At 42.7% G+C, this 14,910-nt stretch overlaps 1 protein-coding gene and 2 pseudogenes across 2 annotated transcripts in view; 2 read left to right on the top strand and 1 right to left on the bottom strand.

Moving 5' to 3' along the window:
• The window catches only part of RNF128 (ring finger protein 128), a 191,340-nt gene extending 181,244 nt beyond the window's left edge, over positions 1-10,096 (bottom strand). The window contains exon 1 of the mRNA XM_078148064.1: positions 10,024-10,096. Coding sequence (XP_078004190.1) covers positions 10,024-10,062 — 39 coding nt within the window. The 5' untranslated portion in view covers positions 10,063-10,096. The remainder of the gene's footprint in view (positions 1-10,023) is intronic.
• LOC110194766 (heat shock protein HSP 90-alpha-like) lies at positions 417-2,926 on the top strand (annotated as a pseudogene).
• Positions 10,042-14,475, top strand: LOC110194767 (NTF2-related export protein 2-like; annotated as a pseudogene). The gene is made up of 5 exons (XR_013483734.1): positions 10,042-10,130; positions 10,878-10,964; positions 11,891-12,035; positions 13,060-13,062; positions 13,645-14,475. The product of XR_013483734.1 is annotated as an NTF2-related export protein 2-like (transcript).
• The last annotated feature ends 435 nt before the right edge of the window (positions 14,476-14,910 follow it).

The raw sequence follows: 14,910 nt of genomic DNA, 5'->3' as shown, positions 1-14,910 counted from the left end.
AGCTGCATGACAGAGAGAAGAGGACAGTTATGAGAGAGACTGTGTATAGGGGAAGTGGAATTGACAAGACTTGGCAACTGGTTAGATACATATATGGTGAGGGAGTGAGGAGTCAGGAATGACACCAAGGCCAGTCAGTCAGTCAATAAGCATTTATTAAACCCTGCCTGTGTGCCGGGCCCTGTGCTAAGGGCTGGGGACACAAAGAAAGGTAAAAGACAATCCCTGCTTTCAAGGAGCTCACATTCTAATGACGAAGACAATATGCAAACAATGGTGTACAAACAGCATACATACAAGATAAAATGGAAATACCTAAAAGAGGGAAGACACTGGAATTAAGGAGGACCAGGAAAGGCTTCATGTAGAAAGTAAAATTTTCTGTGGAACTTGAAGGAAGCCAGGGAATTCAGAAGATGGGGATGAAGAAAGAGAAAGTTCAAGGTGTGTGAGACAGCCAATGAAAATACTTGGAGTCTAGAGGTGGAGTGTCTTGCTCAAGGAATAACAGGAGGCCAGTGTCACCAAATTACAATGTATGTGATGGGGAGTAAGATATAAAAAGACTTAGACTGGCCAGTTTGCTCTTCTTTCATCTTGCTGTTAGCTGAACCTTTCAGGCTCTTGTTCTCTCTGCCAAGATGCCTGAGGAAATGCAGATCCAGGACCAGCCAATGGAGGAGAAGGAAGTGGAGACTTTTGCCTTTCAGGCAGAAATTGCTCAGTTGATGTCTTTGATCATTAATACATTCTACTCTAATAAAGAGATCTTTCTGAGAGGGCTAATTTCAAATTCATCTGATGCCCTGGACAAAAGCAAATATGATAGTCTGACAGATCCATGTAAATTAGACTCTGGAAAAGAGATGAACATTAGCATCATTGCAAACAAAGATAACTGTACCCTTACCACTGTGGATACTAGTATTGGAATGACCAAAGCTGATTTAATCAACAACCCTGTACAATATTGTAGCAGGGCATCAGATGAATTTGAAATTAGCCCTCTCAGAAAGATCTCTACACTATGCAAAGTCTGGAACCAAAGCTTTTATGGAAGCATTACAGGCTCGTGTAAATATCCCTATGATTGGTCAGTACGGTGTTGGTTTTTATTCTGCTTTTCTTGTTGCTGAGAAGGTGACCGTGATCACTAAACATAATGATGATGAATGGTATGCCTAGGAGTCTTCAGCAAGAGGGTCATTCACCATTAGGACTGATGTAGGTGAACCTATGGGTCATGAAACAAAGATAATTCTGCATCTGAAAGAGGACCAAACTGAGTACTTGGAGGAAAGAAGAATAAAGGAAATTGTGAAGAAGCACTCTCAATTTAATGGCTAACCAATTACACTTTTTGTGGGGGAAAAAAACAGGATAAAGAAGTAAGTGATGATGAAATAGAGGAAAAAGAAGAGAAACAGGAGAAGGAAAAAGAAGAAAAGGAGTCTGAGGACAAGCCAGAGATAGAAGATGTTGGCGCCAATGAAGAAGAAAATGCTTTTGGCAGCTGTGTGGAGGATGGATTGAAGAAGGAAAGAAAGATGGTGACGAGAAGAAAAAGAAGATTAGGGGAAAATATATTGATCAAGAAGAGCTTAACAAAACAAAGCCAATTTGGACCAGAAATCTGATATTACTAATGAAGAATATGGCAAATTCTGTAAGAGCTTGACAAATGACTGGGAAGATCATTTAGCCATGAAACACTTCTCAGTGGAAGGACAGTTGGAATTCTGAGCCCTTCTTTTTGTTCCAAGACACGCCCCTCTTTGAACTGTTTGAAAATAGAAAGGAAAAGAATGACATCAAATTGTAAGCGTGCAGGGTTTTCATCATGGTCAATCGTGAAGAGCGATCCCTGAATATCTGGATTTCACCAGAGGTACAGTGGATGCTGAAGATCTTCCTCTAAATATTTCACATGAAATGCTGCAACAAAGCAAGATTCTGAAAGCAATTAGGAAGAATTTGGTCAAAAATTGCTTGGAACTCTTCACTGAACTGTCAGAGGATAAAGAGAATTACAAAAAGTTTTATGAGCAGTTTTCTAAAAACATTAAGTTTGGAATACATGAAGACTCCCAGAACCAAAAGAAACTTTCAGAATTGCTGACGTACTATACTTCTGCTTCTGGTGATAAGATGGTTTCTCTTAAGGACTATTGCATGAGGAGAAAGAGAACCAGAAACACATCTATTATATTACTGGTGAAAGCAAGGACCAAGTGGATAATTCAGCTTTCATTGAGCATCTTTGGAAGCATGGTTTAGAAGTAATATATATGATTGAACCTATCACTGAGTATTGTGTGCAGCAACTAAAGGAATTTGAGGGTAAGACTTTAGTGTCTATAACCAAAGACTGTTTGGAACTCTCGGAAGATGAAGATGAAAAAAAGAAACAGAAGAAAAAAAGGCAAAGTTTGAAAACCTTTGCAAAATTATGAAAGATAGCCTAGAAAAGAAAGTTGAAAAGGTAGTTGTATCAAACTAATTGGTCACTTCTCCACGCTGCACTGTCACAAGCACGTATGGCTGGATAGCAAACATGGAAAGAATAATGAAGGCTCAGGCACTGAGAGACAACTTAACAATGAGTTACACAGTAGCAAAGAAACACTTGGAGTTAAACCTCAACCATTCCATTATTGAAACTCTGTGGTAAAAGGCAGAGGCTGACAAGAATGATAAATCAGTGAAAGATCTGGTTATCTCATGGTATGAAACTGCACTGCTGTCTTCTGGATTCAGTTTGGAAGATCCCCAGACACATGCCAATCGGATCTACGGGATGATCAAACTTGGTCTTGCAATTGATGAAAATGATTCAACTACTGAAGAAACCAATGCAGCTATAACTGAGGAAATGCCCCCTCTTGAAGGAGATGATGACACATCGCGCATGGAATAAGTGGACTAAAGCATTCCAACACATGGAACTCTAGTGTGTTTCCTAGACCAGTCTAAATAAGCTATTTTGTAGAAAGTGTTGAGGAAATATTTGATGTCATGATTCCCTCTGATTTATATTTTCAGATATGTTATCTTCGTTTTTGTTAAATCACTTAAAAAAATATGTATGGCAAGAATATTCTGTTTAAGGGGAAGTTTAGGATTCTTTTCCCTTCTAAGTATAATCAATACCTTAGACATTCAAGCAAGAACTAGTAATCCAGTCTTTCTGAGCTTAAAAAGGCCAGGGTCTCCCACTGCATCCTGGGCCACCTTCAGTCATCTTGATCTATATCTGGCCACTGGCCTCACATGGCTCTAGAGGAGAAAGTGAGGCTGGCGATTTCGCACAGCCCTCCCTCACTTAAATCCAATGCACTTGCACCTCACGACATCACCTCCCTGATGTCATGGTCCTCTTTAAGAACGAAGGACAAACAACAAGTAATCATTGTAGTTTACTTTGGCTTTATTTTAGGGAGGGAAAAATAATATCCTTAATATATATCCAAATACTGTAATCTAATGTTAGCTCAGTAACACTCATGTGGTCTGATAATAGTATGTAGCTATCAGAAAGCTGAATAATGGAACTGAATTACTCCTTGGTCTCTAAAATACACTGTTTTGAGTGTTTATAATGTTTATAAATAGACTGAGAGCATCTTGAGGGGTGGTGACTGTATTTTGCCTCCTTTTGTATTCCTAGCACTTAGCACAATGCCCAGCACATAGTAGGAACTTCAAAAATATTTATTGATTGACTGATTGATTGCAATGTCTGAGGGTGCCAGGTTATGAAGGGCTTTGAACACCAAACAGAGGATTTTATATATTTATATATTTTATATTAGATCCTGTTGGTGATAAGGAACCACTGGTATGTTCTGAAAAGGGGAAGTGACGTGATCATTGGAGGATGGATTGGAGTAGGGAAAGACTTAAAGCAGGAAGACCAACTGGTAGATTGTTGTAATAGTTCAGATATGAGATGATGACAGCCTGCACCAGAGGGGTGGCAGTATCAGACGAGAGAAGGTAGCCTATATTAGAGATATTTATATGGTAAAATAAACAGTATTTGGCAACAAATTGTATATGGGGTGTGGGGAAAGAGAGTATGAGGAGTCATGGCTGACATCTAGATTGTGAACCTGGGTGACTGGGAGAATAATGGTACCCTCAAAAATAATAGGGAAGTTAGGAGGAGGGGAACATTTTGGGGAAAAGACAATGAGTTCAGTTTTGGACATGTTTAGTTTCAGATGTCTACAGGGCACCCAGTTTAAGATGTCCAACAAGAGTGAGGATTAAGAAAAAGCCATTGGATTTGGCAATTAAGAAATCATTAGTAAATTTGGAGACAGCAGTTTTAGTTGAATGATGAAGACAGAAAACAGATTGTAGAGAATTAAAAGAGTGAGAGGAAAGGAAGTGGGGGTCTGCTACAGAAGGCATTCTCAAGGAGCTTAGCCAAAAAAGGGAGAAGAGATATGGGATGGTAGCTAGTGGAGATAGATGGGATCAAATGAGGGCTTTTTGAGAATGGGAAGATATGAGCATGTCTATAGGCAGTAGTGAAGCAGGCAACAGATAGAAGAAACTGAAGATAAGTGAGAGAGTGGGAATGATTGAGAGGGAGTGATCTGCTGGAGAAGTTGAGATGGAATGGGATCACTTGTGCACGCAAAGGTGTTTGCCTCAGCAAGGAGAAGGACCACTTCTTCATAGGAAGCCGGTGGAGTTGGAGATGGTGGCAGAAGGCTTTCAAGTGATGTAAAATGAAGAGGAAGAGAGAACAGGGAGTTCTTAGTGAATGATCTCAAATTTTTTCAGTGAAACTTGAGGCAAGGTTCTCAGCTGAGAGTATGGAGATGGGTAGCTATGGGAGATTTGAGGAGGGATGAAAAGGTTTGGGAAAGATGATGTGATGAACGGTGTAGCAAGTCAATTAGGGAGGTATAAAAGGATTATCTTGCTCTAGCAAAGGCACAATTAAAATTACATAAAATAAATTTGAAGTTTACCCATTCAGCATAGTTTTATAGGTTTTTTTTTTCTAGGTTCATTCAGCAACAAATTCGAAGCAGTAAAGGTGATGGATGGTGGGAGTGATTCAAGGCGGAGACTTGGAAGGGCAAAATCTTCAATAGAATAAGGACAGTATAGAGTTGACCTGGTTCACCAAAGGGTCAAGATAGGGAAGAGATAAAAGTATAGCCCATGCAAGGGTGCTGGCCTGGGAAAGAACTGAGGGGTAAAGGGATTGGAGACCGTAGTAGGGATAATGAACAAGTTTTGCTGTATGAATATCCACCAGAGGAGACAGAGAAGAAGAGATAGATAGTAGTAGAATTAGAATGGAATGATGTCATGGAAATCTAAGGTAAAGAGCATCAAGGATGCTCATCAAGGATCATCAAGATGGTGATTAAGAGCAAGACGGAAGGAAAGGTAGAATGACTACAGATTGTGATCAGATAAGGGAATTTCAGAATCCAGGAACATAGACATGATGCATTTGTGGGTGATGTTAGAATCAAGAGCATGACAGTCTCTGTGTGTAGCTGTGGTGAGGTGGAGGCGTAGATCATGGGAAATGAATGAGGTGAGGAATTGAGAGGTTAGGGTGTTTGGAAGGTATCAATTTGCATGTTGAAGATCCCTGAAGGCAGGGGTTGGAGATGAGAGAAAGATTGTGAGCCAGGCACTAAACTCATTGAAGAAAGAAGGGGAGTAGTGCCTTATAAACAACAGCTACCGGAATTTTGTTTGGGCGGTAGATATGGATTGAGGGAACCTCAAAGGAGGAGACGTTACTGAGTGATGACAGTAGTGGGAGAACCTGGAAATAGCAATGGGGAAAAGGGAATATTCCAACTCCCACACCTCAACCAGTAAATTAAGGGGAATTAGGAAAAATGTGCAACCAGTGCTGAAAAGGGTAGCCAGGGAGGCTAGCTCAGGAGGGAGCCAGGTCTCAGCAATGGAAAGAGTGGAAAAAGAAGAGATTTAAGATAAAAGCAAGTCTGTTACTTAAGAAATAAGCATTCTACAGGGCACAGTGGAAGGGTTGGATAACTCTAGAATGGGACATTGTCGGGGTTGCATTATAGGGGGATGGAAATACAGGGAGTGGGTGTTGGGAGATGGAGACTTGGGTTTGAATAATGACAGCTGGGAGTTTAGAATCACTGGGATGGGGAGGGTATGACCAGGTGGGAGTCTGTTAATTACTGAGAAATGAGTTCACGTAGCTTATCAACATCTCTAGTCATATGGCCTCAGGGGAAAGGCCTCTACTTTGGCAACTCAGAAGAGTTGATGGAATGGTTTTCTAAAGGCAGGCCAGACCAGGCCCAGAGACTGGCAGAGGAAGTAGGATGGAGTGATGTCTCTCTTTCCCTCTCCTACATTTAGGAAGAGGCTAGACTTTCAATTTGATGGCTGTCCCTATCTTTTGCAGAGTGGAAGGGTCCCTTGCAACCAGGAAGAGGCCAGGTGGTAAACTTTGTTACCTCAAAGGAAAAATGGGGGGCAGCTAGGTGGTGCGATGAATAGAGCACTGGCTCTTGAGTCAGGAAGACCTGAGTTCAAATCTGGCCTCAGACACTTTATCATTTAATACTGTGTGACTCTAGGCAAGTCACTTAACCCCAACTGCCTTGCAAAAAAAAAAAAAGGGAAGAATGGCAGTTCCCTCAACAGTTGACCAAGTCCTTAACAGTTTGTTCATATATTTCACCTGAACAATTTCCAAATGGTGTGATGGGGCTCAGGGTAAAGTGTGCAGAGTGAGTAGAACAGTATAATATAGAGCTGGAAAGGTGGGGTGGTGCCACAATTTTTTTCTTTTTTTGCAGGAGGCAACAGGGTTAGGGAACTGAATGCCAGACTGAGGAGTTTGTGTTTTACACTAGAAGTGACAGGGACCTATTGAAGGTTTCTGTGCAACAAAGTGATTGTACTCGGAGTCAGACAATTTGGCTACTTACTGATTATATACCCTTGGGCAAGGTATTTCATATTTCTGAACTAGAATAGCTTCATTTGTGAATGGGCATAATAATCTGACTTCTCAGGGGGTGATTGTTCTGAGGATGTTCTAGAATCTAGGGCCCAGACCCTGAGGAAGTGAATTCACTCAACTTTGGATCTCCAGTCCCAGGGCCTGACTCATTTGATTGGGGGCTGAGTTGTTTTGTTGTTCAGTCTGTCAAGATATTTGGAGACACCCTGTTTCCTAGAGCTAAGGCCCAGAAGGCAGGCTGTGTGTGCCCTGAGCTTGGCCTAACAATAATCCTTTGCATTCTGGATAATCTCATCCTCTGGTGAAGTATATTGCCAGGTATTCATTGAGGGATTTTCATATTAACCAATAACTGTTTAGATTTGTCAGAGCTCCCTCCCCCTATTTCCCAGGGACCTGAGAGCCAAAGTGCTGTAGCAGAAAGCAATCAATCATCTCCTGACACCTGTGCTTATGTAACTGCCAAGGGAACTGAACCAGATACTGCACTTCTGTTCCTGCCATGCTAACTCTGGTTCTGTACCCCACTGAACAATCACAAGGCTCAATGACCCTTACTCAACTTAAAGACTGTTCCATGGGACCAAAGAACACCTGTATTGTCCCAGGAAATGCCAACCATAGGAACTCTACTCAAGACCTAAGAATGATTGTGTTGTGGTCCAACCCCTTGTGGTTTTCATGTATATAAGCCCTTCCTCTCCCCTAGCAAGTTACGTCCTCCTACTTAGGGGTCTTCGATTGCAAGCCTTTTTCTCACTCTGAAATTAGTTAAACTGGTACTTGATTCCCAACACACTTGCCTTTGGCCTGTTTTGTTTGGCTTCGGCCATCCACAGGTTAGAGGCCGGTTCCAGTCCTGTTGACAAGTCATTTTTCAATCATGTCTGACTCTCCATGACTCCATTTTGGGTTTGCTTGGCAAAGATACTGGAGTGGTTTTCCATTTCCTTCTCTACTTTATTTTACATATGAGGAAACTGAGGCAAACAGGGTGAAGTGACTTTTCCAAGGTCACACAGTTAGTAAATGTCTGAGCCCACATTTGAACTCAGAAAGAAGAATCTTCCTGACTCCAGGCCCAGTCTACTTTGCTACCTAGCTGCCTTGGTGGTTGAGTATGTGTAAATGATTCCATTTAGCCAGGGCGTATTGGCACATATTTACTAACCAGCTCTCTGAAGAAAAAAAAAGTGTCCATGATATACTTTTTAAGTTAACCTGATTGTCTCTATCACTTTCATAAATCTAGACAATCAGCAAAACAAATCAAGCCCAGATTGGTAGCATTTGCTGATTTCCAAGGTGTAAGTGCTCCCAGAGAAAATTTAATAACCAGCTCTCCACCTTCAGCACACCACTGCCCTTAACCAGTGACTGACTGGCATTAAACACCAGACCACCCATCCTGGCCATGTCACTGTGGAAATTTTACTAGGTTCAAATCTTGTCTCTGTCACTTACCACCTGTGTGTGATTTTGGGCAAGTCTTTTCACTTTTCCTGTGCCTTAGTTTACTTCTCTGTAAAATGATGGGGTCAGATTCAAAAGCCAGTGAAGTCCCTTCTGTCTACAGATCTAGGACATTGTGATCTTATGATGTGCCTACCACCCTCCCCCATTTTCTACCTCCACAGAATAAAACGCCCCTCTCTGGTTACTGCTCCCCTAAATGTGGAGTGTCTCCCTATTAGAATGTTAACTCCTCAGAGGACAGAGACTGTTTCTTTATTTCATTCATTCATCACGGAAGATAACGTGTGTCAAGTTGGTAAGGAGGGACTGGAGTTAAGGAAAGAGACTGGAATTGGAGGCATACATCTAGGAATCATCTGCTTAGAGATGATCATTAAACTCATAGAAGCTAATGAGGTTACCTAGAGAGCGTAGAGAGAAAAGAGAAGGCCCAGGACAAAGCCTTGGGTTTATACCCACAGTTAGCTGGTGGGATACGTAGAGTGATCCAGCAAAGAAGACTGACAAAGAGTGGTCAGAAAGGTAGGGGGAGAACCAGGAAAGCAGTGGCAAGAAAACTCCTGGAGAAGAGAGTATCCAGAAGGATGGATCAATAGTGTCAAAGGCTGCAGAGAGGTTAAGAAAAGTGAGGACTGGCAGAAAGGCCTTTCGATCCATCAACAAGAAAATCACTGGTAATTTTGGAGAGTAGTTTTAATCAAGTGGTGAGAAGGCAAGTCAGATTGCAGAGCTAAGAAGTGAGTGAGAGGAAAGGAGGTGGAGGCATTGATTATAGACAGCCTTCTCGTGGAGTTTAGCCATGAAAAGCAGGAGAGATATAGGATGCTTAGTTAGTAGGGATGGAAGGACGGAGTGAGAAGTTTTTTTTTGAGGATGGGGGAGACATGGACATATTTGCAGGCAGTAGACAGGGAGAGATTAAAGATCAATCTGCAGGAGAAGATGGGATGGCATGGGGTCACTTGTGCATGTAGAAGGGTTGGCCTTGGCAAGGAGAATGATCAGTCCATGGGGTGAAGGAGGAGACAGTGAGGGAGGGCGAGAGGGTGATGTGGGCTGGGGGGGAGGTGAGGCGAGCAGAGGCAGCTCTCGGCTAATCGCATCACTTTTTTCAGTAAAATAGGGATTCCAGAATCTCAGGCTAGGACTCGCCTTCCCCAGACTCTTAGATTCTCAATCCGAAAACAGAGAATCCATTCATTTTAGCAATATTCTTGATTTATCGGCAAATGCTCTCTGGTTAATAGATACAGATGTTCTCAGCCCGCCCACCACGCGGTTGCCGGGTTACCGCTCCGTCCCTTTGATTGGTCTTTTCCTTCTATGATACGCCTCAGACATGCTCCGCCCAGGAGTCACATCTCTCGCCTTTCATTGGACGCTGTCCCTGTCTCACGCCCATTGGACAGTGTCTGACAACTCAGGTAGCCAATCATCAGCGGGAAAACTGTTACGTTAAAAAGAGGCGGAACGGGAGTGACTGCACCCAGAGTAAGAGTTGGAGGAGGCGGGGCGAGCCGGTGAAAGCCGGAAGAGCTTCCGGGAGACTTCAACTTTACCTGTGTGCAGAGCTTCCCTCTGCCGTCCGCAGCATTCATACCTCCTTTCAAGCCCCGATCCGTCAAAGCTGCTTTCTAGATAGTAAACGGCAATGGCAATGTCTGTGGTAGGCCCCGGCGCGGCGTTGGGGTGGTAGGTAGGGAGGTGGCGAGGGAGGTGCCACCTGCCCGCCTGTCCCGCTGGTCCCGGGGCGGGGCCTGAGGCGCGGTGGGGACACCTTTCCGCCTGCTCTCCCGGGCCCCCTCCTCCCGCCGCTAGCGTCGTCGCTGCTTCTCAGACCGGGGCCTCTCCGGGCAGGCCGCATGGGCCTCTGACCGCTGAGGAGGAGGCAGACTCCGCGGGCGGGCGGGGCCGGGGGCGGGGGCGAGGCGGGGCCGGGGCCGAGGTGGAGGGACACTCACTGAACCTGTAGGCAGATGAGGGGTCTCGGGCCGGGAGTGGGGGTGTGGCCGCCGCCACCACAGCGTACGCTCGGTGGTGTTCAATTTCGCGCTGAAAACACGGTCCCCACACGTGGGTGGGTGTGGACGTGGGCGTGGTGTTGGGAGTTGTACGAGCCCAAAGAGGCGCAGGGATGTCTGTACACACCACACTTCCGGAGCCTTAGGATCACCTCAGAGGCCATCCAAGGGGAAACTGAGGCCACGGGACTGGGAGGAGCCTCAGAGGCAGTCGAATCTGACCCCCTCAGTTTACAAAAGGGGAAACTGAGGCCTAGAGAGGGGAAGTGACTTTTTCAAATTCAACCTCAGAGATCATCTAAGTGTCTAAAGCTTAAGTTACACTCCCTTTGTGGAGATGAGATGAACTTGGCCTAACTTTGATAAGTGTATATGCTAAATTTTTCTTTTAGGATTTTAAAACCAATGCGGATCAGGCTTGTAGGGCTGCTGAAGAGTTTGTCAATATTTACTATGAGACCATAGATAAAAGAAGAAGGGTGAGTATTATAGGCACTTAAAACAACTGAGATCCATTTGGCTTTACTCACAGCCTCCTCGCTGCTTTGCATAAGTGAGTGGATATTTCTGTTTCTTTAATATTTGCTGTTTTCTATCCCTTAGCCATGGATTTAGAGTTTCACTCAGCCTTTGAAGCTTTCTAGCCTAATCCCCTCATTTTACAAATAAGGAAGCAATCTCAGAAATGTCAACTGAGTGTGGCACAAGGAGTACATAACAGGCAGGATTTAAACCCAGGTCCTGTGACTTCAAATTCAGAGTGCCAAAATAGGATAATGCTAGTGAGAGTCCACCAGGTAATAGATGTGACATTTGATCTAATGCTACCTGATTTTCTTTCCTTCCTTTGTTCCTTCCTCCCTCCTTCCTTCCCTTCCTCCTTTCTTCCTTCTGGACCCAGAGTCAGAAAGACCTGAGGTCCAATCTAGACTCACACTTATTAGCTGTGTGACCCTGGGGAAGTCACTTAACCTCTGCTTGCTTTAGTTTCCTCAACTGTAAAAAGTATCTGCATCCCAGGGTTTTGAGGATAAAATGGGATAATGCCTGGAAAGCACTTTGCAGACCTTAAAGCCTATGTAAATGCTAGCTGTTATTTCCCCCCCATATTACAAGCCATATCTGGTTACATTAGAAAGGTATTTGATTCGCAGCCCAGTTGGATTGACACTATACAGTTACAATCCCCAACCTTTCCTATACCTGATTTACATAGGTTCTTTTCTTTAAAAGTCTGTGCCCTTTTTTCATTAGTCACTTTAGCTAAAGGCTGAATGGAGTATATATTCCAGTAGAATTGATAGCATGGGGTTGGGAAAATGAATATTAATTAAAGGTAGAAGACAAGTGGATTTGGTGTTAGAAAAAAAATTACAAAAAACAGAAATCTCTATCTTTTCTTTAGGTACTGACTAGATTGTACCTTGATACAGCTACTTTAGTTTGGAATGGAAATGCCATATCTGGACTAAATGCTTTGAGTGAATTTTTTGAGACGTTGCCTTCCAGCGAGTTTCAGATCAATGTGGTAGACTGCCAACCTGTTCATGGTAAGATCAGGAGTTTTCTCATGCAATAAACATTGTGTTCTTAAACAGTAATATTAGACTTTAATTATTCAAAGTAGGTTGTTGAAGAATTTTGTATTTGATTACTAGTCAATCACCTTAAAACCAACTCAGAAATCTTAAAACCTGGAAAAGGACCTTCTAGTTCAGCTCCATCATTTGGCAAATGAGAAAATAGAGGCCTGAAGGGCACTGCTCTAGAGGCCCAGAGATCTCCTTGAGTCTTAATCTCTGCCCCTTAACTCATTTTCTGAACTGAAGCAAATCACAGAAGCTCATGAAAGGAGAGATACTTTAGGAGGGAAGTAAACTTTAGAGTCATTCAGTAGTCAAGTATTTGGCCTGTAAGCTTCCATTCGAAAGGCTTTTCTCTCTGTATCCTGGAATAGTTTCCTGTTTGTGGTGATTCATGGGCTTACAGTGAAATGTCAGGGTTAAATGGGACTTTGGGGTGCAGAGGAAGGAACTAGAGAAATTCTCAAGCACATACTTGCCTGCTGTGCCCTGAAAAGTCTAGTTGAGAGTTGCCCTGAAAAGTCTAGTTGAGAGTTACCCAGAATTGCTGAATAATGTATTCAGATTTCTTAGAGTCCTTTAATGCTTAAAAAAGTAATTTAGGCCTAGACTCAAAGTGTAACAGTTACTATTTCACGATCTCTTTCCCTTCTAGGTGGGCCAGAAGTCTGTCTTTTCTTTTTCTGGTACTATTTCTGGGTGACTTGAGTTCCCCGGCAAAAACAGCTTTGTGAAATGCAGCCTTCGACTTTACATATTCAGTCATCCATCTAGAAGGAATGGAGCTTTGATATGTCTTTGAAATGCACCTGTGGCTTTTAGCTTTCTGACTTTGTGGGTCACATAGTACAGGCAGGATATCTATATATCATCTATGGTGACACTGGAGATTTTCTAGTTAGAGTAGATGGCAAGGTCAATTTAAGAAACATTTCTACTGGGTGCAGGGAATAGTGCTTGGCCCTATGGAGAGACGGAAGGAAGGAAGAAGAGGGTAAGGGAGGGGGAGAAGAGTTCATTTTTGTCCCTGAGGAGCTTAAATTCCAGTGGGGGAAGAGAGCATGTTATAAGACCCGAGATAATTGGAGTAGGGAAAGAGTACCACCAATGGGGGAAATCAGGGAAGGTCTTGTGTGGTACGTGATCTGAAAGTTGAATGAAAAGAAATATTGAGGCAGAGGTGGTAAGGATGGGAGGATATTCCAGAAATAGTATTATTACTTTTTGGAGAGGGAAGGAAGATAGGAAAGATACCACCTGTATGAAGACAGAGATGGGGAAGTAGGATGTGGGTTTACAGAACAGCAAATAGGAGAGGGTTTTAAGGGGACTCCTATAGAAACATCTCCAAAGGGAGTTTGGAGCCAGATGGTGAAGGACTTTATATGCCAACCTGAAGAACCTGTGCTTTGCCCTAGGGGCAATAAGGAGGCAGCAGGTGGCATTTGGGCTGGCGAATGACATGAGAGCCAACCTGTGCCTTAGGAATTGGGATTGGAAAGAGGAGACACTATTTGGGTCTTAGTGTATCTAACTTTTATGGTGTTGCCATTCTCTCCCTCTTCTGTGTGTAGAGCATGCACTCAGAGCCAAACAACCGTCCTCGTGGTGACCTGTGGAACAGTGAAATTTGATGGGAACAAACAGCGATATTTCAACCAGAATTTCCTGTTGACTGCCCAAGTCATGCCAGACAGCACCGTGTGGAAGATTGCAAGTGACTGCTTCCGTTTTCCAGGATTGGTCTAATTAGGCCTGGCCAAAAATGGGACTCTCTTGTCTCTGGCCCAAATGGTCCAGTATTCTTTCTTTAAAATGTTTGAAATTCATTCATGTTTTCCTGTTGTCCACTTCATTTCAGAAGTGCTGTAAACCCAGGGTACGCCAGAGCTGATATATCTTTAAAAATGGTTTAAATTCCTAGAAGCAACTTTCATGGTTGCTCTTAAAAGCAGTGGAATTGTGTTTGGCTTAACATGCCTTTTAAATACTCTGTAACTGAAATGCTGAGTGCTTACTGCTTTGTTAAAAGGGTAACTACCCCAAAATAACAAACAGTATAAACCTGATCCATCACAAAGATGGAATTCTTTGTGTCTCATGGGCCCTCTCATTAGCTTAGCATCACATAGGGTTGTACAGGGTAAATAATATACAAACACTCACCTTCTTTCAGTAAATGTGAAAGTAGCCTCAACTTAGGATCCATCTAAGTCAGGACAGTTGAAACACTGTTGATTTTTACTGGCTGGGTTTTCATAACTACTCAGATGTTCTGGAAATGTATTTGTGAAGTGATATTCAGATTGTGATTTTTAATGAATTATAAAGTTAATATTAAAAACCAGTAGAACCAAACTGTTTGTGAAACTAGATATATTTGAATAAAAGAGTTTGAATGCATAAATGTCTCCATTTTGTAGTTACTACAAGTATTCATCAACTTTGCCCTTCCTCATCACTTTTCCTTTTGCATGGTTGTCATTAATATAGACTCTTTTCTCTGGTTCTTCTGTTTTCACTTCGTACTGTTTCACAAAGGGTTTTTTCTCCACATTTCTCTATATTCTTCATGTTTGTTTATCTTAATTATTAGCTGATTTAACTGTATTGTGGTATGCTGTTATAGTCACATACCATGATTCATCTTAAGTATTCTTCTGTGGTTGGATGTGTCACTTCCAGTTTTTTGAAATTACAAATGATGCCATTTTAAGCATTTCAGGATGTAGTGCTCTTTCTTTCCTTTTCAATGACACTCTTAGGGTCTATTTCCCAAAACTGAATTATTGAGTCAGAGGTTTTTGTAATTTCCACTGTGTACTGCCACATGGCTTTCCCA

The sequence above is a fragment of the Phascolarctos cinereus genome, unplaced genomic scaffold (genome assembly GCF_003287225.1).
Source record: "Phascolarctos cinereus isolate Bilbo 61053 unplaced genomic scaffold, phaCin_HiC Scaffold_8;HRSCAF=390, whole genome shotgun sequence".
NCBI classification, from domain to species: Eukaryota; Metazoa; Chordata; class Mammalia; order Diprotodontia; family Phascolarctidae; genus Phascolarctos; species Phascolarctos cinereus.
Note: the sequence above shows the minus strand (reverse complement) of the source record. Positions and strands in the feature narration are given on the sequence as shown.